Genomic DNA, 26,742 nt, shown 5'->3' with positions numbered 1-26,742 from the left:
GAGTTCATTGATGGGGTCTTTTTCACTTGGTCCACTTTAATTAAATATCAAAATGTTGCAGAAAAGGAAGGTATAGCATCACATTCTCAAGGACCATATTTAAGGCACAAGGACCATATTTACGGCAAATCTTAGAGAAAATCCAAATTATATGAATCATAAATTTTGTGGTCTGAATATTTACAACTAATCCAGTGATATCCTACTTTTATTTATATATTTCCAATGAATCTATAATAACTCCTAATAATATTTTCAGTGTATTTAAAAACTATAAAAAGAATATAAATTTCACTTATTACAAATGTTAGTGTTGGTCAAATTATAACATTATTAGTGTTGACTTAATTAACTCTAATTTGATACAAAAAATTAAGTTAAAAAGAGTTAAAAAATTATAATATTATTTTTTATTTTTTATTAAATAAATACTTGTATTAGTATTGATTGGAGAAAAATTAAAATAAATATTAAAAATAAATAAGGTTGGTATCAACATAATCAACATTAACTATAAAAAAGTATTAAAAAAAAGTTAGCTAAGAATTAAGAAAGGAAATTACATCTGATCTAGCCATGAGTGTGCATTTTCATTACTTTATACAACTTCTTAAGACCTTCCACTAACTTAACTCATAGCTCCCCATCCTTCAAAAGTGCCTCTAAACCTGCAATCACATTTGCTCTTACGGATTAGGTGATCATCGCAAAAGAAAGACAAACAACAAAAAGAAACAGAAACACAGAAGAAGGGTTAGCTAATGCGCAAAAGAGTTTCCATATAATAGAAATAAAATTTACATCACACACTTAATCAATCTTATAAATCATTGGTATAAAGACAAGCATACCACATACAATGACTTAAACAAGACTCAATTATCTAGATACATGCATTGATATTGGACCCCGGTATGTTGTGCACTTGCGGTGACATCTAATGTTCTATAGAGAGATAGACAAAGAGTTTTACTATACCACACATAAGGTTAGTCTGTTAACACCTTTGGCCAAGGTAAACCCTTAGGCTAGGACCTCTTGCTCCTCTCACCACATACCTTATCATTCTCTAATTGAGAATTGGATAGTTATTACAACGTCAGGATAACTTCCAACTAAATACCTACATCAATGCATACACTACTATAAACTACTAACTCCTTGAATTAGCATAAACAAGTCTCAACTCAACCTTATATAACCAATCTCAATTACATCTCATATATCAATCATTTCCTAAGCAATAATCCACATTTACCAAAACACACCAAAGTTTTATCATAGAAAAAGACTACCAGATTTTGATGTATTCCCTCAACGAAATAATCCACTCACTAGGCGCAAAGTGCACAAATGTCCACTCGCTCAGTGACCAAATGAATCACTCTACGATCACATGGCTCACTTAGTGAATAAATCACTAAATCACTGTATTTCACAAAGGTAAAGTCCTCCAAAATTCGCTTAGTAATGTACTCTCGCTCAGCGACTACAAAGTCAGTAAGCTCCCTAACTTTGGATTCGTTCAGTGACTACAAAGTTAGTGAGCTCTTGAACTTGGATTTGTTCGGTGAGCATATTCTCACTCAGCGAGTCTGCATAATTCTGCAGAATCTGGTTCTGCATAATTATGGCATTTCAATCTAGTATAAGGAGTCCAATAGTCATTCCAATTGTCAAAAACATGCCAAACTCAAATTCACAACATTTATCAACTCAATTTATCACATTTACAATACTAATCATACAATATTACATAATCTCATTATACAACCCAAATCATGTAAATTTTAAAGATTTAACCTCTAATTCAACAAGTTAAACTCATCAAAGAACTCAATCATGCCGGCAATTCACACTACAATCATGAAATTAGTAATTCAAACATGTTTATAACTTAAAAATATTATAATTAGTTTCCCTTACCTGTTATTCATCTTAGACAATTCTAAAAATGCCAAACACCTATAACTTCACAGGATGCTCTATCTACAAATAAAAATATCATAAGAATGATCAGGACATACCACTATGATCACTGATCAGTAGAGACTCATACTAATGATTAAAAGGACGTGTGCAAGTGGAAGAGAGCTCAAATACAAACGAAAAAAAATGGTTAAAACTTAACTTTCACGAACGAAGAAACTGATGGGTCCAAATAGAAGCTTGTCGTGAGGATCACTCCTACGGTCTTAATTCTTTAATCAAACGCCTATAGAGGAAGAACTTTTAGAGAGAAGTCATAGAACTCTAAAAGAGTGATTTCTAGAGAGATTATGTGTTTTAAAATAATGAAACTCATTTATAACAAAACTATTTATACTAAAATCTTTTAATATTAAAATAATTGAGTCTCGGTAATTTTTAAACCATTATCACTTCTAAAATACTATTGAGTCTTTAATTTTATCTCTATTTATTAGTTATTTTAATGAACATAATATAAGATTTTAAAGGTATAGTTGATATGAATAGTCTTTCATAATATTTCATTTAACTTTTTTTATACTTCCACCACCCAATTCATATGCTCACATTGAATTGATCCAATTTGAATAAAGTGTTATATATTCAATTGTATAATCAAGGAGATATTTAATTTCTCTCATGATCAATTCAAGTCATTTTAACCAACAAACAATTCAAGTTTTCAATAACCAATCAAAAATTCAATAAGCAGACAAACAATACATAAACAAGAAACACTAGTGCAGAATTCCCATTTTACCTCACCTTATATGCCTCGGTTGGCCAGAAACCGAAGCATATAATGGTGCGGTGGCATTTTTGCAATTAGAGCCAAGGTTTAGGCCTCGGTTCTCCAAATACCCGAAGCCAAAGAGGGGTATAGGCCCCGGTTCACTCAAAACCGGTGCCAAAGAGGGGTATAGGCCTCGGTCCAGTAGGACCCGAAGCCAAAAAGTGGCTGGAAGTCAGGGGTGTAGGCCTCGGTCCAAGGAGACTCGGTGCCAAAAGGGGGTCAATGGCTTCAGTTCCTCTAACAACCGAAGCCATAGGGTTTATTTAGGGTTCGAAATTCGCGAACCCTTCTTCCTCCCCGCGCCAGCGCCTCTCTAATTCCACTCTCTCTCTCTCCGCGAGCACGAGCCCTTCCTTCACTTTCCCTTTCTTCCTCCTTCACCGTCCGTATCCCGCGCCGCCACGCGGATCGCTTTTTCCCTCTGTGCTCCACAATAGGAGCTTCTGTCGGAGGACACAGTGGTGGGCATGGTGGTCATGGACACGGGTCATGGTGGCGGCGGTGGTGACGAGGAACACAGTAGTGAGGGAAAGAACGAGGCTTTAATGGTGGTGGAGGCGGGGAGGGCATTGGACAGCGTGCCGGCGGATTTGCCGGTGGGATACGTGCAGATTCCTGTGGGGTGGCGGGGCCGTTGCTGCTGGACGGGTTCGAGTACACGATGCCAATGGCCACCACGGAGGGGTGCCTTGTTGCCATCACCAATCGAGGGTGCAAAGCCATATATGCATCTGGTGGGGCCAGCAGTGTTGTTTTGAGGGATTGCATGTCAAGGGCACCTGTTGTGAGGTTCTCCACTGCTAAGAGGGCTGCACAGTTGAAGTTCTTCTTGGAGGATCCTCTCAATTTTTTTTGATACCCTTGCCGTTGTTTTCAACAGGTTTGTTTTGGTACTCTAGAGGGAGTTTGGGTTCGTGATCATGATTTGAGAATTTATCATTCACTAGTTGGTGTCCACCTTAATTGCATGTTTGGATTCATCGGATCATCGAAAAGTTTAGTGGTGGCTGTGATAACTCTGCAGCAGCCATGAGTGAGCAAAAGGGTGAGGTTCAGTCTGGCATGGTGGCTTGCGAAAATTTGAATTAAAAAAAAATTATCACCTATGGCTTCGGTCCTAACTAACCCGAGGCATAAAATTGGGTTTATGGCTTCGGGTGATAACCGAGGCCAAAAAGGTGTACCTTTTGGCCTCGTCCCAATATGCCTCGGTTCCAGAACTGAGGCAAAATGTGGAAAATAACCGGGGCAGAAAGCCCTTACTACACTGGTGAAAATAGAGTAGAGTAAGCTAAGGAAAAAGAATGAAAAAAAATTCAAAAATAGGGTTGTTATTACAAAAAAAAAAAATCTCAATCTCAAAACTTTTGATGAAGCACATGGTTTTTCCGAGAATGGAGGAGAAAGAGAAAAGAAACTTGAATGGAGTTCATTTCATGGGGTCGTTTTCACTTGGTCTACTTTAATTAAATATGAAAAATGTTGCAGAAAAAAGGGACCACATTTACGGCACAGCGAGGGGAAAGAAGCAACGCTCCATCATAGAAAAATCGAAATTATATGAATCATAAATTTTCTGGTCTAAATAATTACAACTATTCCAATAATATCCTACTATTTGATTGATCCAATCTAATCATATTTTCAATGTATATAAAACTATAAAAAAAATAACATAAATTTAACTTATAAATATTAATTGGTCAAATGCTAATAGTGTCGGTTTAATTGATTTTACTTTGACACAAAAGAATAATTTTTTAAACAAAAATTTGTATTAAAATAAACATTATAAATAAATAAAGTTAACATGAACTTATCGATATCAACTTCATTTATTTTTAATATTTATATTTATTTAGGTCGGTGTAAACTTAGTTAACACTAAATTTTATATTTGAAATTGTATGTATTCATATTAAATACGAATTGTACACTACTTTTAATTTAACGATGAAGTTTTAAAGATAACAAATCTCTCCACTCATAATTTTCTTATCTCATTTTCTATATAAATCTCATCATCATATTCACTTTTTTCATTTACCAATTATAAATCTCCTTACACTCATATATTTCATTCACAGTCATATCTTTCACCCATATCATTCTCCTTTATCCACATTCAGGAGAGGATCTTCACACAAAACTTAGGGCGTGCCAAAATAAAAGGTTAAATATGTTTTTATTCTATAAATCTTAAAGCAAAATTGGGATTTGTTGTGGTATGAAACTTTGATACATTTTAGTCCTCAAAATTTAAATGAATGTATATAATATTTTTAACCCAATTACGTTAATTTTTTTATGTGTCAAGCGCGTTTTCATTAGATATTGAAACGGAAACGTGTTAGACACCGTAAACCACTCAAATGCTAGCATGAAACACGTCTATACTTTAAAAAAAAAAGAAGTAAAGTAATTGAATTAAAAGGACATCCATTCATTTCTAACATTTAGGGACCAAACTATATTAAGGTTTCAGATAGGAACGAATTTTAATTTTACATCAAAACTCATAAATTAAAAACATATTTAACACAAGAGATATATAAAATTTTTAAAAATATCAAATGCATTAAAATTATATATATATATATATATATATAGAGAGAGAGAGAGAGAGAGAGAAATTGGGGTAGGTGGGGCATGGCCCTCCTATAGGTACACTACGCTCGTGTCCACACTTATCTTGTTTATCCAAAAATATATCATTTATATTTTTTCCTTATCTCCTTCATCCATATTCTCTTCATCTTCTTTCATTCACATTTTGCTTCTTATCTCATTCCTTCATAATCATTTCTTTCATCCACATTCATCCCTCTTATACACATTTATCTCTATTTTTCTCTTTTGTTCATTACAATTTTTTTTCTATTTTCTATTTATATTTGTTGAATACAAAGGTACTACTATACGAGAATTTTTTCTGAATTTATTTTCATTAGCATCGGCCTACCCAACACCTTAGGGTTGATCTAGGAGTCAAAGAAATCAATTTTTTTACGTTCTAGAAGGGGGAGGACGTCTTCCTAGCTCTCCAAGGCAAAGGAGTTGGTCATAGGTTGCCCTAATTTCTAGGAACATGATTTTTTATAATTGTTAAAAGCTCCCTATCTATGCTTATTTAATGGAGCCTCTAGGCCACTTGTAAAGGGTTAATTAATGTTAAATTGAAGACACCTTAGGATTCTTTTGTGAGATTTGCTCTTGTGAGAGTGTTCGACTCTTGGTCTTATTTGGAACCTTATTGGTTCAAGTGGCTACAACCACCACTTTTCTTGGGTGCCTAATACTCTAAGTGGTGTGCCTCATTCCATCCTTGTCCCCCTTCTATTATTTCCATCTTTTACTTATTTGTTCATTAAAGTTTTTTATGTTCTTATGTTTCATGCTTCTAATCTCTTTTATTGTTTATTTGTTATTGTCTTGTTTCCTATTTCAATTGAACATTCTCTTTTCTCTTTTGAACTCCTTTGAAGTGCACTTTCACATCTAGTATCTAGTGAGAATCTTCTTGAAGCTTTCATAAAGAACATTATCACAAAAACCTTGTATTTCTTCGAATTAAGATGATCCTTCATTAGTACTTCTCTTGGATTAACTAGAAATTGAGTGCATAAACATACAATGCACATGATGTCAAGTATAGATGTTGTAAGATATAGAAGAGACTTAATAGTTTGTTTGTAGACAATGTTCTCTAATTTCTTAGAGTCGCTCTTTATTCTAATAGATGTTGTTAGATGCATCAATGTTTTCATCTCTTTGACATTGTCTAGCTAAAATTTCTTTAGAAGCTCTTTGATACTTTTCCTGTCTGAATATGACACCATCTAATTGTTTGATATGTAGGCCTAAGAAGAATCATACTAATCCCATCATGTTTATCTTGAACTCTTTTTGCATAAACTTAGCGAATTCCTCACACAGAAGTTTAGTATTGGCATAAAATGTAATATCGTCTATATTATCAAATCACTAAAGAAAGTTTTATTCATCTATTTAATAAAGTTTCATTTTGCTTATGACAATAAATGTATATATAATTTATGTAATCTTTTAGTTTCAATGAGGGCATAAGATTTAGGTGTAATGTATAGCTTACTATTATGAGTAACCTTTGGGTACAAGTTTAGTCTTGTTTCTTAATATACCTTCTTCGTGAAGTTTCTTTCTAAAAACCCACTTAGTAGCCACTTTATATTTATATTTGAGTAGGCTTAGAAGCTTTCACACACCATTCTTTTAGATTTGGTATAGCTCTTGAATAAATTTTATCCAACTTTCGTCGTCTAATGCTTTGTTGCTAATAGATTTGTATCTCACTATTTGATCTTTTACTAGTAACTTTGTGTTGGGAAATGAGAATCACTTTATTAATAGAGAAATAAAGTAAATGCAAGGAAACACATAGACAACTCTTCCATGTCCTTTGACCTTGAGTACACCCATACTCTCCAAAGCAATAATTTAACTCAAACCTCACAATGTTCTTATTACAAGAGTATAAGAAATAAGAATAAGAAGATTCAAATACAAGCTTGAAGTGTCTTTGACTCAGAGTAAGGAACATCATGGATTTAGAGTCCATTATATAGTCACTAACACCTATCCCCTGGGTTATCATAGGCGATGTGAGACTTTTTAAGACATGTTATTGTTATCAACCCAACATTCCTCACCCTAATTAAAATAAACACATCTTCATTTCCAATACTAGTCGTCATACTCCACCATGAAGAGTATCACTTGGAATCGAATTGTCTCAAGAATTTCCACTTGGAATCAAACTATCCCAAGAACTTCAACTTGGAATCAAACCATCCCAAGAATTTCCACTTGGAATAAAACTATCCCAAGGTTTTCAACTCGAAATCAAACCATCCCAAGAATTTCCACTTGGAATCAAACCATCTCAAGAATTTCCAACCATCCCAAGAATTTCCACTTGAAATCAAACCATCTCAAGAATTTCCACTTGGAATTAAACCATCCCAAGAATTTTCACTTGGAATCAAACCATCCCAAGAATTTCCACTTTGAATTAAGTCATCCTAATAATTTCCATTCACCCTGCATCAATGCTAACCAATGTTCGTGTATAATTACCACACACCTTGCATAAATATTAGCAAATGCTCGCACATAAATACCATACACCATTCATCGGAACCATGTTGCAACCCACGACACAAAACCACCGAACAATGCGAAAAGCCACAGATCAAACGTCCACACTTTGTAGCCACTGGGTCGTTAGACTCCCTCGTCGAAGACGCATTACCAGTGGATGTAACACCTGTTGACATAGCACCACCATGGCACCACGACATCTCGCCGCCAAAGCACCGCGTGAAACTCCACCACTAGACATCGAACTTCCACCATGCGAAAAGCGAAACACCTCCGCAGATCCAGGATCATCTCGCCACACGTGAACTCCACTGCAAATCTAGCACGACTTATAGTCATTGCACCTCCACGAACCCAGCTGCAGATTCACCGCATCAACACAATGCTAACAATGATCCTTCCATCAAATTTCTCATAGCAACTATAGCAAACAAGGATGATTCTCCAACAATAAGGAATTAATCTTTTCTTATGTGGAATATCAGACTAAGCTGCAACCATAGAGCATACTAAGAAAAAATTCTACCAAACCATAACTTTGATACCATTGTTGGATCTTTCAAGAGAGGATCAATGGGAAGATACACACCAAGGAGACATGAACCCAACTCACACATAAGGGATTGACACCTGCTTAACCTAAAACCTGAATGGTGTGTTTGGATTGAGTATTTTAATGAAGCAATTCTTTTCTCTTTTTTTTTTTTGAAGAATTTAGATTTATTTGTAAAGAAATGCTTTGTTTGGATTGAGAAATTAAAAAGAATTTAAATGCAAGCATTTTTTTTAAAGTATTTAAATAAGCTAAATTAGTAGAAATTCAAATACCCTCAAAATAGGTAGAATTTGAAATTCTTCTCACCCACAACCTCACACTCTGGACTTTCTAGGCTCTCTAGACCTTAAATTGTATAAATTATTTAAATATTTTAAGTTGACTAATATTTTTTAAATTTAATTTAGAATTTTATACATTAAAATAAAGGCTTAATTATGTTTTAAGTCTATGCTAAATTTAGGAACTTTCAATTGAATTTCTAATAAATTTTTGTGGTCTCTATTTAAAATTTTAAAACTTTTCAATTGAGTCCATAGAGTTAAGTGTGACGGTTAACTTTGTGATGTGATAGTTATCTTGTACTGTCACTTTCCATAAATACTGCCACATCATATTTGTTACAAAAGACAATGATGACGAGATTGTTCCAAATATGTACGGTATTTAATGAAAATAATTTTTAAATTTAATTAAAATTATAAAATAAAAAATTACAAAAATATAAAACAAGTAATTGAAAAAATATAAAAACAAAATTAAAATTAAAAAATATAAATTTTGTAGTTCTATAATTTGTTAATTGTTGTAATTTATATTTTTTAATTTTTAATTTTGTTTTCATAATTTTATAGTTACATGTTTTATATTTTTTTAATTTTTTAATTTATAAGTTTAATTAAATTAAAAAAAAAATCGTTGCAGTCAATATTCAGAAAAGATCTCGTCATCAAACATCAATATCTATTGTAACAAAATATTATGTAACGACATTTATGGATAGTAACAGTGTAACTATCACATCACAACATTAATAGTCACACACTTAACTATAGGTCTCAATTGAAAAGTTTTAAAGGTGTCACTGTCATATCACAATGTTAATTGTCATGTCACAACGTTAACTGTCACACACTTAAGGTAGGATCTCAATTGAAAAGTTTTAAAGTTTTAAAATTTGATGGACTCAATAATGAATAAAAATCTATTAGACTCAATTTATTAAGCCCAGAATAAATATTATTAAAATGAAATTTTATGTCACAAGAAATTCAATTGATTTATCCAAACATAAAATTGAAATGTAAGGTATTTTAATTTCTTTATCCAAACAAGTTATTTAGAAAATGAAGGGAATTTAATTGCAAACAATTCAAATTGAATGCATTTCAACTTCTTGCATTGTTGAAATGCTTCATCCAAATACAAAGTAAGACAATGGATTTATGAATCTTCATCTTTATATCATGCTCAACTCTCTCATTTTACTTAATGTGGGACTTAGACTCATACTTAATTCCCAACACTTTGGATATAAAAGCTTAACCATCACAATACATTTTAATTTGAAATATAAGTTTGTTTAATAACATCTGATTATATTACTTTTATAAAATATAAAAGTAAAACATTTCATAACTTAATTTAAAAGTAAAAAAATATTTTTTTACAATAATTTAGAAATAAAAGTATATTTAATTTAAACACACATTTTTTCTATAACAAAAACATTACTAATCTCTAAAATAATTTTATAAAAATGGAAACTTATAAAAACAAATAATTTTTATAATTTTATTATGAATAATTATTTTATTGTATAAATAATTTTTATTATGATAATTATTTGTATTTAAAAAATAACTATTGAAAAGGTAAAAACAAATGAATTTTTCTTATTTTAAACAATTATTTAAATTAAAAAAAGTTATTAATCAAATAAAATTCAAAGAAAATTATATACATTTAACAAAATAAATTTTCTTTATTAATGATGGTACACATAACTAATTATGTTGAAAAGTAGTATTCTGAATTGTCTGATGGGTTCTGACAAGCAATAGAAAATGCTTCGTTATTACTTCGTATATAAAGTCTCAACCAACCTAAAATTTAGTTTGTGGGTCCAAAAACTTTGCAGTAATTGAACAGTATCCAATAAAAGATTGATCCAATGAAGCTAGAAGAATTGGTAACCAGTTTATATAAACAAAGCCATGGCTATGAACTACAAAGTAGGTGTGGAAGAACAGAAACCAAAACACAAGATGATGAGTATTTCAAGTGTGTTAGTTTTCCCATCTCCATTTCAAGGACATGTGAATCCCATGGCAGCCCTATCAGAAAAGTTGGTGGAGAATGGATTCAAAGTGATATTTGTGAACACAGAGTTCAACCACAAGAGAGTGGTGGGTTCCATGGTGGATCAATACGATGAAGAATCACCATTGAAGTTGGTCTCAATCCCAGATGGCTTAGAACCCAATGATGACAGAAGCAACGTTGGCAAGTTATGTGATTCTATGCTAAGCACCATGCCTCAAGCACTTAAAAAGCTCATACAGGATAATGATAATAATAATAATAATGATAGCAGAATCAGGTTCATTGTTGTAGATTTACATGTGGGATGGGCATTGAATGTTGCATGTGAATCGGGAATCAAAGGAGCTCTTTTTTGGCCTGCCTCTGCAACTGCGTTTCATTTGTTGTACAGTGTTCCAAGGCTTCTTCATGATGGGATCATAGATCCAGATGGTAAATACTATCATACTTTACTTACAGAAGAAGTAGTGTCACTATTTTGTGTGAATAGATTTTGATACGTTAATTCTAACATGTCTCATTAGTGTTAATCCGTTGTCTAATTATGTATCACTTTAATGAATTTCTAAAAGATCATTATAAATTCAGTCAAACATGTCTTTAATTATAAATTCTGGTACCTTAGGCTTTTGTTTGATCCAGTTTTAATAAATAATATGTCTATCTAAAAACATATTTTTCTACTAATTTATTTTATTTTTCATTGCAGGGTCCATATTAACGTCGAAAAAGACAATTCAATTATCACCAAGTATGCCAGAGATGGAACCAAGAACCTTTTTCTGGTTGCACATGGCTGGAATTATAGATAGTTCTCATTACCTTAATTACTTGGTGCATCACTGTACTCCAGCTTTAAATTTGACAGAATGGTGGTTTTGTGACACTGCTCATGAACTTGAACCAGAGGTATTAACACTTCTTCCAAAGCTCATTCCAATTGGTCCATTGCTGAGAATTGATCATCGTTCCAAAACTAATAATGCACCTCCAAGATCATTGGGACAATTCTGGGAAGAAGATCTCTCTTGCATGAGTTGGCTAGATGAGCAAGCTCATGGTTCTGTGGTGTATGTTGCATTTGGAAGTTTCACTCTTTTTGACTCAAACCAATTCAATGAACTTGCCCTAGGACTTGACCTCAGCAACAGACCTTTTCTTTGGGTTATAAGAGAAGACAATAAAATGGAATACCCTACAGAATTCAAAGGGCACAAAGGTAAGATAGTGAGTTGGGCTCCTCAACAAAAGGTTTTAAGCCACCCTGCCATTGCATGTTTTGTGACTCATTGTGGTTGGAACTCTACCATGGAAGGTTTGTCCAATGGGGTACCTTTATTGTGCTGGCCATACTATGGAGACCAACTTTACAACGAAAGACATATTTGTGATGAGTTGAAGGTAGGGTTGGGGTTTGACAAAGATCACAATGGACTCGTTTCACGAAAGGAGTTGAAAACTAAAGTGGAACAAATTTTCAATGATGAGAAGATAAAATCTAGGTCTGTGGCGTTGAAGGGGAAAGTCATGAAAAACGTAGCAAAAGGAGGAACATCTTATGAGAATCTTGAGAAGTTTGTGAAAGAGATAAAACAATAAGAGTTATTGTTTTGTGCATAAGTTAATTCTAGGTTTGGAATAGTTTTTTTCGTTTACCATCATGGTTTATGCATATTATCCTCAGTGATTCATGCATCTTGAACTCAAGTGTAGCTTTCTTTTACAAATTAATTAGTTTGATTGATCTCAATTTTGTTCTGGATGTGTCAGTTTGATAACCGCTTTTGAAAATGTGTCAATTGAGTCTCGACTTTTCAAAAGGTGCCTCCATTAGGTCCCTTTTAGAAAAAAATTAAAAATTATTAACACTGGTAACGGTATTGATATTTAAAATGACTTAAAAAATTAAGTATTGATATTTATATTAAAATTGAGTGGTAAAAGTCATGAATAAAGTTAACGACGTTAATATTTTTTTTTTTCTGAAAGAGACTTAATTGTGTCACTTTTTTTAAGTTAGGACTTGATTGACACCTTTTAAAAAGTGGATACCAAACTGACACATATAAACAAAAGTGGATACCATCCGATTAATTAAACCTAAAAAAAGATTATTTATTACTCTAATACAAACATGAATAAAAAATAAACTTATGAGTATTATTCTAACTCATCTTAAAAGTTATCTAAATTAACTAGGTTTGGACTTAGATATAAGTATAAGAATGATACTCAACTTTTTTGTATCCTAAAGGTATAAATATAAATATAAATACCCTTCACATCCTATATACACCTTTCAATTTAACTTTTTAAAACACTTAATTTATTTAAAATTTTACTTTAAAAAGGTATCTAATTAATTTTTATTAATATTTAACATTAAAAATTATATTTTCATTTTTAAAATTATTTAATAAAACATTAATCTCATAAGTTGGATATAGAAAAAGGAATGAGTATTAATTTTTAGGTTTAAACAAAGGTTGTTTGGTCCTGTTTTTTTCTAAAATCTTAATTGGGTCTTCATATTTTGACTTGTCTCAATTGAGTCCTTATTTTTTAAAATGTGTATAAATTAGGTCTTTTCTGTTAGTACTATGTGCCACATATCATTATCGTTGCCATATCATTGACTTAGCTTCAATTTTGTCCTTATATTTATTATTTTAATATCAATTTAGTCCTTATATTTGTTATGACTTAACCTCATTTTAGTCTAAATTATTTTTAAAATTGAATTAATTTTGTTACTTTTCAAATTGATAGAAAATTAAATTTTTATATAAATAATATAGCGATATTATTGAGATTAACACAATTCTATTTTAAAAGGTAATAATTTTTTTAATTAAAAAAATAAAATAAAAAATAAAAAAACACAAACTAAACTAACATGTGACACATATTTTACGAGTACTGATTAGGGATGTTAAAGGGGCAGGTAGGGTACGGGTAGTAGCTCCCCCGTACCATACCCGTTGGATAAATATCCATCATGTACCCGTACTCATATCCGTGCGGGTATCCGTTATGGTATTCATATATCTTTTTAATATCCACATATATCTGCAGGTACCCGTGGATATTTACAAAAATGAATTAACAACATATTTTAACTATAAATGGTGTTGTATGACAGTTTATAAAAAAAATGAGATTGTATTTTAAAACCAATTGATAAAATACAACTATAAAATCAATGTGTTAATATTTTAATCATATTTTTTTATATTTTTTTTTTAATTTAAATTAAAGTATAGCGGTTACGGGTATCCACATGTATGGATACTATGATACCCGTACCCGCCCAGTTAACAATCGGGTATTAAAAATTACTCGTACCCATTACTCGTGGGTATCCATTTACTATATTTATTTTCTATATGTTGTGTGTTTTATCCATAAATATTTGTGAGTACAGATTTTTTTAACATCGTTATGGCCGACCAATGATTTAAACCTAATTTTTACATTTAAAGTAGTATAATGAAACTCGCACGTGCTTACCTAATCTTTTTTTTTTCTTGGTCGTTCATCTTCATATATATTTTTGTACAGTCAAATAAATATGGTAGGGTCCATGTTGAAACCTTCGTGCCATTAAATTGGGCATGGAAAAGTTTTAGAAATTTTATTGTTCAATTTATCATTTATTGGATGTGAAAAAAATCTGTAGGTGGGTATCCGCAGATAAAATCCACAATGAATCAGAAATAAATATTAAAAATGGATACTTACGAGTAACGAATATAGGTATTTTTACATCTACATGTTAATGGGTGGGTACGATCCTATCATAACATTCGTACATGTGGATACTCGTACCCGCTATACTCTAATCTAAATCAAAAATTAAAAATTAAAAAATGATTAAAGCATTAACATATTTATTTTGAATGACTTATTTTTTATCGATTGATTTAAAAAAATCTCCATTTATTTGTAAACGTTAAAATATCATTTTGGTCCCAATTTTCGTCAAGTTTGGTCAAATCAGTCGTAATTTTGTTTTGGTGCTCAAATAGGTGATAATTTCGTCAATTTTGTTCAATTTGGTTATTTTTTGTTAATACCGTTTAAATCATTAATGGTCATGAACAGTGACTGTCACGTGTCATTTTGTGGTTTTTTTAATTTTTTTGATTTTTTTAAATGTCCACGTGTCAATTGAACAATGTGTCACGTGTCAAAGTCAATGTTTTATATTCAATTTGGTCTCTATATTCGTTAATTTTATTCAATTTAGTTCCAATTTTTGTTAACATGAACTAATTTTGTCTCTCTCCAAATTGAAACTAAATTTAATTTTTATATTTAAATTCACATTTCTTTATTAAATGTTTTTATATAATATGTTAAAATTCACATCATTATAACTTTTATATAAAAAATAAATTTGGTCTCATCTTCGATAGGGACAAATTGGTCAATTTTAAATAAAAATAGGACTAAATTGAACAAAATTAACAAATATAGGGACCAAATTGAATATAAGACATTGACTTTGACATGTGGCACGTTGTTGAGTTGATACGTGTATATTTAAAAATATTTAAAATATTTTAAAAAAATCTAAAAAAATCAAAAATCAAAAATAAAAAAAAAACACAAAGTGATACGTGATAGTCACTATTCATGGTCGTTAATGATTTAAACGGTTTTAGCAAAAACAAGACAAAATTGAACAAAATTGACAAAAATTATGACCTATTTGAGCATAAAAATAAAATTATGACTTATTTGACAAAACTTGACGAAAATTGGGACCAAAAAGGCATTTTAACCATTTGTAGACTATCATTCAACGCTGTTTAAATTAGAGCTGTCAAAACAGGTAATCCAGCCCGACTCGGCTCGACCCACCACAGGTTGATAATTTAGTGAGCCAACTCAACCCGGCTCACTTTTTAGCGAGCCAAAAAAATTTGAACCCGACCTGGCTCACCACGGGTTGGCGGGTTAAACAAGTTGGCTCACGGGTTCACTCAATTAAAAAAATACAATTTTTTTTATTTTTTAGTCAAAACTAAATTGTAATTCTAATTAAATATTCGCGGGTACCCGTTGATAATTAAATACTACATTGAACATATTGTCTCATAATTACATAATTGTCCAGTATTTGTACAAAATCTTCAATGCAACTCCCCACTTTTTTGCACATGGCCACATTTGTAACTCCTGCTGTCATATTTTTTTCCATTAAGATTGGAATCAACAAACTCTTTTCTTTCTTCATGAAGACTGCAATGTCACTTTTTTGGTTCATATTATATACATTGAACATGTCGTCTCATACTTACATAATTGTCTAGTATTTGTATTAAAATCCCAACGCAACTCTCCACTTCTTTGCACATGGTTCCGCACATGTTTATGATTCCCTCTGTCATATTTTTTTTCGTTAAGACTAGGTCCAACAGACTTTTTTGTTTTTCATGTAGACTGCAATGTCATTTTTATGGTCCATATTAGGAACATTGAACATGTTGTTTCATAAATATATAATTGTCCAGTATTTGTACAAAAAACTCAACATAACTCCCCACTTATTTGCACATAGTTTCCCACATTTGTGTGACTTCTGCTGTTATATTTTTTTCGTTAAGATTAGGTCCAATGAAACTTTCTGTTCTTCATGAGGATTGTAATGTGATTTTTGTGGTTGACATTAGGTATATTGAAGTTGTTGTCTCATATTTACATGATTGTCTAGTATTTGTACAAAAATCTCACTGCACCTCCCTACTTATTTGCACATGGCTCCCCACATGTCAATGACTCTCACTGTCATATTTTTTTCATTAAGATTGGGTCTAAGAGACTTTTTAGTTCTTCATCAGGACTTCAATGTCATTTTATGGTTCATATTAGGTACATTGAACATGATGTCTCATACTTGCAGAACTGTCTAGTATTTATACAAAAACGTAACTCCCCACCTAGTTGCACATAGATCCCCACATTGTGTGACTCCTGCTGTCATATTTTTTTCCGTTAAGAGTGGTTCTAGTGTCGTCATCTTCAACTCAGAAAAAACCTAAATCCTAAATGATATCTACACCAACAGCAACGATAGAATGGAGAAACCCTACAACTCACCCACAAAACAACCAACCACAAACATTTCAATCACGTATGGTATTTGAACGAAAATGAATCATTGGCGATTGTGAGAGTGAAACAAAGAACAAAGTCAAAACGAACTACCATCCATCGCCGTTGAGAACCCAAACCTCAGACCCTACTTCTCTGTTCGATGACGTCGCGAGGCATTGCTTCTCTCTTCTCTCAAGTTGCAGTTCTCTAAGCTAAATGAGAAAACTATGAGTTCTCTTTACTGAACCTCTTCCTCATCTTCTCCCTCACGTGTTTCAGTTTTAAAAAAAATAAAATAAAATAAATTTTTAAATAAGAAAAATGATTGATACGTCACTATGTCAAAAGTAAGTTCAAAATATATGTCTAAATATCATTTCTGATGAAGAAAATAAGTACGAATGATGAAGAAATTGATACAAACAAAGAAAACGTACGTGCATAAAGAAGCTCAAGATAATTTAAATAAATATTAAAAATATATTATATTAATATTTGTTAAGTTGATATGCTAATTTAAATAAACAATAAGATAAAGAAATTAGTCTTATCTTAATTCATTTAATTTACATAAATATAAACACTAAAAATGAATTAGTCAATCAAATCAACATTAATCTCATTTATTTTTAATATTTATCTTACTTAGTAGCTGAAAAAATATTAAAGTAGTTAAGACCAATTTAGAAATAGTAAATTGATTCTATTAATAACAAAATTATTTAAAAATTATTTTAATTTTTTTAATTTTTAAAAGAAATTAATTTTTTTTATCGGATTAGAATCGGTTAAATTACCGCTAAAACATTGCAATTTAACCAACACCAAAGGAAAATGTTATATTTATTTACTACTTTTCTATTCGAACTGATATGTAAGTCAGAAAATGATGTTTTGCAATTGTAATAGTTTATGAATTATAGTTTCTAGAGAGGTTTTGTAGAGTACAGTGTTGTTAAATAGGCACCTGCTGATATGTGATTACAACTCTGTCGACCATCGTAGTTGTGATGGTGACTATAGAGATCCATTTGTAATAATATACGAAATAAGGAAAAATTCGAAAGTAAAATTTCATACAGATTTTTTTTTATTTAATTTTTTTTTATGTAAAATTATCATACTCGTTTTACATATGAATTCTTTTACGTATATAATATTCAATTATATATGAATTTTACGCATTACATACAATTTTTTTCTGTAAAAAGAAAATTAATATTTTGTAATAAGATAAATATGAACTAAGTAGATCGAACACAGATAAAGAAAGAAGATAAGAAGAAAAGTATAAATGAAAAAAAAAAAAAGCAAAGGAAATATTTCAGGAAAGGAAATGAACATAAAAAAAAAAAAAAACTAGCACTAATTTAAAAAAATATTTAATATATTTTATTATGTCCAGCTAATCGATTTTGTTTTTAAATGTCTTATTATGTCTCAAAGTCTAATTGGTGTAAATTTAAATAAACAATAAAGTAAATATATTTAGTGTTATTAGTTTACTTAATGCTAATTTAAATATATATATATATATATATATATATAATAAAAAAATTAATATTAACTAAATTTTGTAGTTTATTTTTAATATTTATTTTAGATAATATTAATAACTGAGGGTAATCTATCGATAACAAATATTTATTATTTAAAAGGTTTAAATTATTTTGCGTTTTTTGATTTAAAAAATAATAATCTTTTGGCAATTGTTTGGCCGGAATCAAACTCTTAAACTTGGTTTTGATACCAATTATTAGGATGAGCGCTTATCACTAGTCCAAAAACTATAACCATTAGTCATAGCGCAATTCTATTTATTTAAGAGTGTAAGAGCCCAAGTGTCACGATTCGATTGTGACCCGGTCCACTTGGACTGATGAAAATAATGCTAGTCTGATGCCACCTGCAACAATATAATGCTAGACTGATGAAAATAATACATCTTGAAAAGTCCTACATCTCCTTGGATAACCTAGGGGGTGGGTGTTAATGACTATATAATGGGCTCTAAGTTCATGATGTTCCTTGCTCCTATTCAAAGACACTTTAAGCTAGTGTTTGACTTTTCTTATACTTTTGTAGTAGAGTGTTATGAGGTGTAGTTAAATTCTTGCTCTGGAGAGTGTGGGTGTACTTGGGGTCAAAGGGTTGAGGGTGTTTTTTGTGTGTTCTATAAATTTACATAGTAATTATTCTCTGTGGTTGTGGTTTTTCTCCATATTTGGAGTTTCCATGCTATATTCTTGTATTCTTTGTGTTAATCTTATTTTTTTTGTTAATAGGGTGATTTCTGAGGGTAAAGACGATAATATTCTTAATTGAAGATGCGTTTTTCTAAATAAGTGGTATCAAGAGCTATGGTTCGGAAGGATTTTTCTTAGTATGCTCTATTGTTACAGTATAGTTGGATATTCCACAACAGAAAAGACTAATTCCTTGTTGTTGGAGAATAATCCTTGTTTTTTGAAGTTGCAACGAGAAATATGATCAAAGGATCATTGTAATAGTGTTGTGTTGATGCAATGAATTTGCAGCTAGGTTCGTAGAGGTGCAAGGACTATGAGTCATGCTAGATTTGCAGTGGAGTTCACGTGTGACGAGATGCTCTTGGATTTGTAGAGGAAGTTGCAGTTGGTGCTTGCATGGCTCGGTGAGTGATGTACAATTGAGATTTGATTTGGGTGAGTTATGGTTTACGGCATGTGCGTGGAGGAAGTGCTCTACGATTTACAGATCTATTCCAACAAGAGCCAATGGTGGTGTTATGTCAGCAAGTGTTACGTCGATGGGGATAGCATCTCTGGCGAGGGATTCAAATGGCACAGTGGTTGCAAAGTGCCGATGTTCGATCTGTGGCTTTTCATAAGTTCAGTGGTTTTGTATAATGGGTTGCGGCATGGTTCCGACGAAGGGTGTATGGTGTTTATGCGCAGGTAGTAGCTAATATTTATGCAAGGTGTATGGTGATTATACACGAGCATTAGTTATCATTGATGTAGGGTGCATGAAAATTCTTGGGATGACTTAATTCAAAGTGGAAATTCTCGAGATGGTTTGATTTCAAGTGGAAATTCTTGGGATGGTTTGATTCCAAGTGGAAATTCTTAGGACATTTTGATTCTAAGTGGAAATTCTCGGGACAATTTGATTCCAAGTGATACTCATTATGGTAGAGTATGATTGCTGGTATAGGTAATGAAGATGTGCTTATTTCAATCAAGGTGGAGAATGTTAGGCCGATAAAAATAATACATCTTGAAAAGTTTCACATCACCTAAGATAACCTAGGGGGTAGGTGTTAGTGACTATATAATGGACTAAGTCCATGATGTTCCTTGTTCCAAGTCAAAGACACTTTGAGCTAGTGTTTGACTTTTCTTATACTTTTGTAGTAGGATGTTATGAGGTGTAGTTAAATTCTTGATCTGGAGAGTGTGGGTGTACTTGGGGTCCAGGGTTGAAAGTGTTTTTTGTGTGTTGTATAAATTTACACATAGTGATTATTCTCTGTATTTGGAATTTTCATGTTATATTCTTCTACGATTATGGTTTTTCTCTGTATTTGGAGTTTTCATATTTTTTTTTTGTGTTAATATTATTTTTATGTTAATAGGGTGATTATTTCAAATAAAAACGATAATATTCTTAATTGATAATGAATTTTTCCAACAGAAAGCAATGAAACTTTAGAGGTACTTACTAGGTCTTATTAATTTTTAGTTCAAATTTTACTTTCTCTAAACCCTTTCTTCATGAGGTAATTCTATCTAAATGAGTTTACCACAAAAGGTTTTACGTATTTCAGCGCATATGATAATATCCTTAATACTTCTACTATTTTTCTTTATCTTATGTTTTCCTATATTTAATTTCAATTTTAATATAATTTATTTGATTTTCTCTTTTTTAGCTTTCTTATTCTATTTCCCTAATTTATTTATTTTTATTTCCTTAGGCATTATTGGTTTGATCGATTCAAATAATTTATTATCGGTCTATATTCCTATTTCAGATACTTTGAAGGGAGTAAATATGGGTTTTAGGAGGAGTTCCTAAAATGATTTATTCGGTTATATGTTTCGTTAGATGAAATTTTCTTTATTATCTTTATAACATCTTTTAAAAGAGTATAGAATCGGATTAGGTAAAAATATTTTGTCATTTATTTACTTTTCAGGGTCATCTATTTCCTACTCGTGACTTTCTAAATTCCTATTACAATCCAAAATCCCTACTTTAATGTTTCTCTTTTATTACATGATTCGAAGCCTTTTTATCATAACCCACCCTAGCCCTCTTAGCCTCAGCCTAAAGTGTCTTGGCTTAATACATCACTGTTAATCATTTTTATTTTTAGGATTTAGGGTTTAGAATTATGATAAATCATAAATCCAAAATCTTAAATCTTAAAATCTTGATAAGTCATTTAACTTCTTTATGGACAGCTCATAAATTACCTTTATTTCTTGATGGATGTTTTGATAGATCGTCTTTTTTAAATGTAAGTTGTTACAAGTGGCCTTATGAGTTGTCTCTTTAGACATTTATAGGTCGTTTTTATTTCTTCTTGATAGGTCACATTTACTCCTTTATAAACATCTTCACATGTCATCATTTTATACGTTGGTTGTAGCAATAGTGACAATGAATAGTAATACTATCATTCTCGTATATTATGATACACCTTTATTTGTTATTTTTTAAAATAATAAGCCAAATTAGTTAAATGATCAAATCTTAAATCTTAGTAATATTTAAAATTAATTTACATCAAGAATATATATATATATATATATATATATATATATATATATATATATATATATATATATATATATATATAAATTTTGTGTAAAAAACTGAAAACCTTCTCAAACATATAACTAACCAAGTTTCATGTTTCACATACATTATTGAAGGTAATGACAATCCTCAAATCAAGTCCAGTAGTTTTATACTTTTTTTTTAACATTACTTAATTATGTAGAATTTTTAATAAATACTCACAGAAAACCACCAATACATATAACTATATTTGAAAAAGTTTTTAATTTCTATATTAAATTTAGATTAAATTTTCATTGTTATATATTTTTTACTTTGATTGTATGTCCTTTATATTTACTTCTTTTATCACTACAAGAAAATATTTCATTATTAACCAATTTTAGTAGTTAAAAATTGTTAGTCACTATAGTAACTAATTTAGATACCAATTTACAAAGTAGAAAGTTATTGGTTACTAAATTAGTCACTATTATGAATAAAAAGTTATAATTGGTCACTAAATTGGTTTTTAAAATTAGTGACCATTGTTTTTGCTACCAAAGAAAATTAGTCACTAAAAATTAGCTACCTAGGTTTTCGCTACTAAAATGACTTAGTTTCTAAATTGGTCTCTAGTTAATTAATGACCAATTTAGTGACCAATTATAATTTTTTTATTTACAATAGTGACTATTTTAGTAACCATTCATTTTTTATTTTTTAAATAGGTATTTAAATTGGTCACTGTAGTGACTAACAAATTTTTGTCACTAAACGAAGCATTTTCTTGTAGTGTATATACTATGAGATTTTAATAATTTTGTTGGTGCAGTTTTATCAATTACCTATTTTAGGGTTATTTGTTTGGTAACTAGGGAGGAGAAATAGAGCACAACTCTACCCAAATTGTGTCTAGAGATGGGCATTAAAGATGTATCTTTCCTTCGGCATCAAATTGTGAGATTTGAACAAATTTCACTAAAATATCAGAAAGTGTTCAATGAAGTTAATTACTTATAGCATGATGAGTCTCATAGGTAAGTTATTGTGTTTCCAAATATTTACTTGACAATAACATTAACATAATATAAGAAAGTGACATGTAAACGTTTTTGCAGTTAATATAATCCTTTCTTCCTCTCGTTTTTGGCTAAAAATTTAGGATGGCAGGATAATACTCTATATATACTAAAAAGAAAGTTTGGTAGGTATGATTTATTTAAAATAATGAATTTAATTTTACATTAAATAATACGGATGTAAATGTGTATTTTAAAATTAAAAGGAGTATAAGTAATATAATTTCTTCATATAATCACTTTTATAATAGCATTCTTATACTTAAAAAAATTGTTTCGCTGTACAAATAGTTATATCTTAATATTGTTGAATAAACACTTTAAAAGGAAAATGAATGAATAATAAGGTTTTTAATAATAATAATAATAATAATAATATAAAATAAAAATTAATTGTCTACTATGTAAATGACTTGTAATTCACTAATAGTACCAGTGAAAAATTTAACCGTGACTAAACATAGTTAAAGCATACATTTTTCAAAGAAAATCAATTTCTAATTTGTGTGAGATAAGACACTTACCTTAATCTACTTTAGAAGTTTAAAAAGGAATATTTCAATCCATATAATTCTTATATATCATCATTTTGTACCAAAATTTTATATATAAAATTTCTCCCTCTTTTCATTTTCCAATTATGTCAAATTAAAATATTGAATTACTTTTCAACTAACATAAAAAATTGCTAAATATTTTAATTAGATTAATGAATTATAAGCTTAATAAGAAAGTAAAAAATTTCATACAGGAAGAGTTGATTTGAACTTTTGCACCACAACTCAATAATTCCTTTAATATATTAAGGACTGATTAATTGTATATGTTGGAAGGATTTGTAAAAAAAATTTCATTATAAAAGTTATTTATTAACTTATAAAACTTCATGTTGATAATATAATAAATATAAGATTAAGTATATTTTTATTCCCAAACCGTCTTTGTTTCAAATTTTAACACAATTTCGTTTTCAAATTTTACAACATTTGATACATTCAAATTTAAATGGCTAGTTTGTAACGCCATTTAAGACGTAAAAGAAAAAAAAATATTATTGAATTAAAAAACTATATTAATTCATTTTTAAAATTTAAAATTAAAATAAGTCAAAGTTTTATGACAGAAATATATTTTAATTTTGCGTCAAGTTAAAGATCTAAATACATCTTTAATCTTAAAATACATTACTATGTATTCGTAAACATTATCGGTTAGGTTAAATTTCATACTCACTTTAACCATATGCTAAAAACAAAAGCAAAAAGTCATCAGACATTTAGATGTGTATAACGATGCCGATGCCTACAACATTTTCACTTGCATATACATACATATATATATATATATATATATATATATATATATATATATATATATATATATATATATATATATGCCAATTGAAGATTAGAGAGTGATAATGAACCCTATAGTTGAGAATGAGCATTCCAACAACAGTGCTAGTGCTACCATTCCCTGCACAAGGACATGTGAATCCGATGATGATCCTCTCACAGAAGCTGGTGGAGAATGGATGCAAAGTGGTTTTCTTGAACACAGAGTTCAACCACAAGAGAATGGTGAGTTGCATGGTGGAGCAACAAGATGAAGAAGACTCACTCATAAAGTTGGTGTCGATCCCAGACGGATTGGGAGGTGATGATCACAGAAAGGATTTGGCAAAGGTGTGTGATGTTATTCTAAGCACCATGCCTCATGCACTTGAGAACCTCATCACACAGGAAAATATCAGATTCATTGTTGCAGATGTAAACATGGGTTGGTCATTGAAAGTTGGGTGCAGACTGGGAATCAAAGGAGCTCTATTCTCCCCTGCATCAGCAGCAATGTTTGCCTTAGTTTACAACATTCCCAGACTTATTCATGATGGCATCATAAATTCTGATGGTAATAAGAATATGTCATAATTTATTTTCGAGATTTTATTTTATCCTATTATGTTGGGAAACACTTTTTTCTCAATTTCATATGTTCCTTTTGTTAAAATCTGTTAAAATTTACCAAATAATATCATGTAAATATATAATATGATGAAATCTGTTCCCATAAACTGCTACTAACTAATTGAATATTCTTTTTATTGCAGGGTCATTGTTGACAACTAAAAAGACAATTCAACTATCACCAGGCATGTTAGAGATAGACACAGGAACCCTTTTCTGGTTGAAATTGTTGGATGACGGAATGAACATTAAACAAATATTGAATTACTTGGAGGCTTGTGCAAGATCTTCAGATTTGACTGAACTATGGTTTTGTAACACCACATATGAACTTGAACCTAGGGTTTTAACCTTCTTTCCCAAGATCCTCCCAATTGGCCCATTGTTGAGAAATTACAGCAACATGAATGCATCATCATCAACAAGATCAATGGGACAACTTTGGGAAGAAGATCTCTCTTGCATGAGTTGGCTTGATCAACAACCTCGTTCTTCTGTCATATATGTTGCATTTGGTAGTCACACACGTTTTGACCAAAACCAGTTCAATGAACTTGCCCTAGGGCTAGACCTCACCGATCGACCCTTTCTTTGGGTTGTGAGACAAGACAACAACATGGCATACCCTAATGAATTCCAAGGGAATAAAGGTAAGATAGTTCAATGGGCACCCCAACAAAAGGTGCTAAACCACTCTGCCATAGCTTCCTTTTTTAGCCATTGTGGTTGGAACTCAACCATGGAGGGTTTGTGTAATGGGGTACCCTTCTTGTGTTGGCCATATTTTGCTGACCAACTCTATAACAAAGTATATATCTGTGATGAATTGAAGGTTGGGATGGGATTGGATTTGGGTGAAAATGGAGTTGTGTCACGGTGGGAGATTAAGAAGAAATTGGACCAACTACTAAGTGATGTGAACATGAGAACAAGGTCTTTGAAGTTTAAGGAAAACCAATTAGACAAAGGTCGATCTTCGGAGAACCTTAACAAATTGGTCGAGTGGATCAAAGGGTAGGGGTTTTTTTCCTTTTATGTGTGTGTTTTGGATCAACTTGTGATGAACATGGATGCAATTTGGAAGTAATAATATAAAGCTTTCATCTTTATTGTATTGGTTAGATGGGAAAATTGTCAATTGGATGGAAATTTGATGTTTATCGGTTTTTGAATGTTGCTTAAGGTTGATGTTTAGTGATTAAAAAAAATGGAGAATATTTTCTTCTATATAATGAGAACCAACAACGAATTTTCAAATCAAAAGTTGTTTTCTCACATTATAGCACAAGAGTCTTGTATCCGTTGGTTAATTTATATAATTTTGGTATTTGTGACGTGGTTAATTATTATGAAGTTTTAGCTTTTGGTTAAATAAAATGTATTGATTTTAAAATTATAGTTAGGTTTTTTTCTTTTGGACCTCCTTCAATTTTTTGGAAATTTTCTTCCTCAACCTCATAAATCATTTGGGTCACCGATGATTTATTCTTTTTAATAAATTTATATTTTTAAGTTTTATGATGACGAAATTTAAGATGAATATGTAAATTTAAAATTATAAATCTTGAAATAATTTTGTAATTTCGTAGAATTTACTACGTTGGAATAAAGGTTGTATATAATATAATTATTTCTTGTTTAAGATCTAATATAAAATTATGTACTATTTTCATATGACAATATTATAAAGGTTAAATTATTTTATTGGTCTCTATTTTCATAGGAAAATCTCAAATAAGTTCCTTTCTCTCTTTTTTTTTTTTTTTTGTCTCAATCATGTCTCCAAATTGAAAAATTCGTTACAATTAGGTCATTTATGGTAGTAGTACACTAACACCATTAACTATGTGTCACGCACCTTTTTTTTATTTTTTCTAAACTCTATTTGTTTATTTTAAGATTTTAAATATATTTATTCTAACTTGTTACAAAATTGTTTTAAAATTTTATATTTAAATTTATAAAATTATTATTTTTAAACCAATTTTAAGATTTGTATATAAATTACTTTAACCAATTTTGTAACAAGTTAAAATAAATATA

General features: G+C 30.5%; 2 protein-coding genes across 2 annotated transcripts; both read left to right on the top strand.

Moving 5' to 3' along the window:
* Positions 1–10,637: 10,637 nt before the first annotated feature.
* Positions 10,638–12,546, top strand: LOC114181746 (UDP-glycosyltransferase 83A1-like). The gene is made up of 2 exons (XM_028068291.1): positions 10,638–11,216; positions 11,494–12,546. The coding sequence occupies exons 1-2, from the start codon at positions 10,676–10,678 to the stop codon at positions 12,381–12,383; spliced, it is 1,431 nt and encodes a 476-aa protein (XP_027924092.1). The 5' UTR covers positions 10,638–10,675; the 3' UTR covers positions 12,384–12,546.
* An 11,601-nt stretch (positions 12,547–24,147) lies between these two features.
* On the top strand, positions 24,148–25,859 carry LOC114181670 (UDP-glycosyltransferase 83A1-like). Its single transcript, XM_028068181.1, has 2 exons — positions 24,148–24,643; positions 24,843–25,859. Exons 1-2 carry the CDS (start codon positions 24,175–24,177, stop codon positions 25,715–25,717), a joined length of 1,344 nt encoding a protein of 447 aa, XP_027923982.1. The 5' UTR covers positions 24,148–24,174; the 3' UTR covers positions 25,718–25,859.
* Positions 25,860–26,742: the final 883 nt, after the last annotated feature.

Source organism: Vigna unguiculata, chromosome 4 (assembly GCF_004118075.2).
Source record: "Vigna unguiculata cultivar IT97K-499-35 chromosome 4, ASM411807v1, whole genome shotgun sequence".
Lineage (NCBI taxonomy): Eukaryota > Viridiplantae > Streptophyta > Magnoliopsida > Fabales > Fabaceae > Vigna > Vigna unguiculata.
This window is presented reverse-complemented; position numbering and strand designations above follow the sequence as displayed.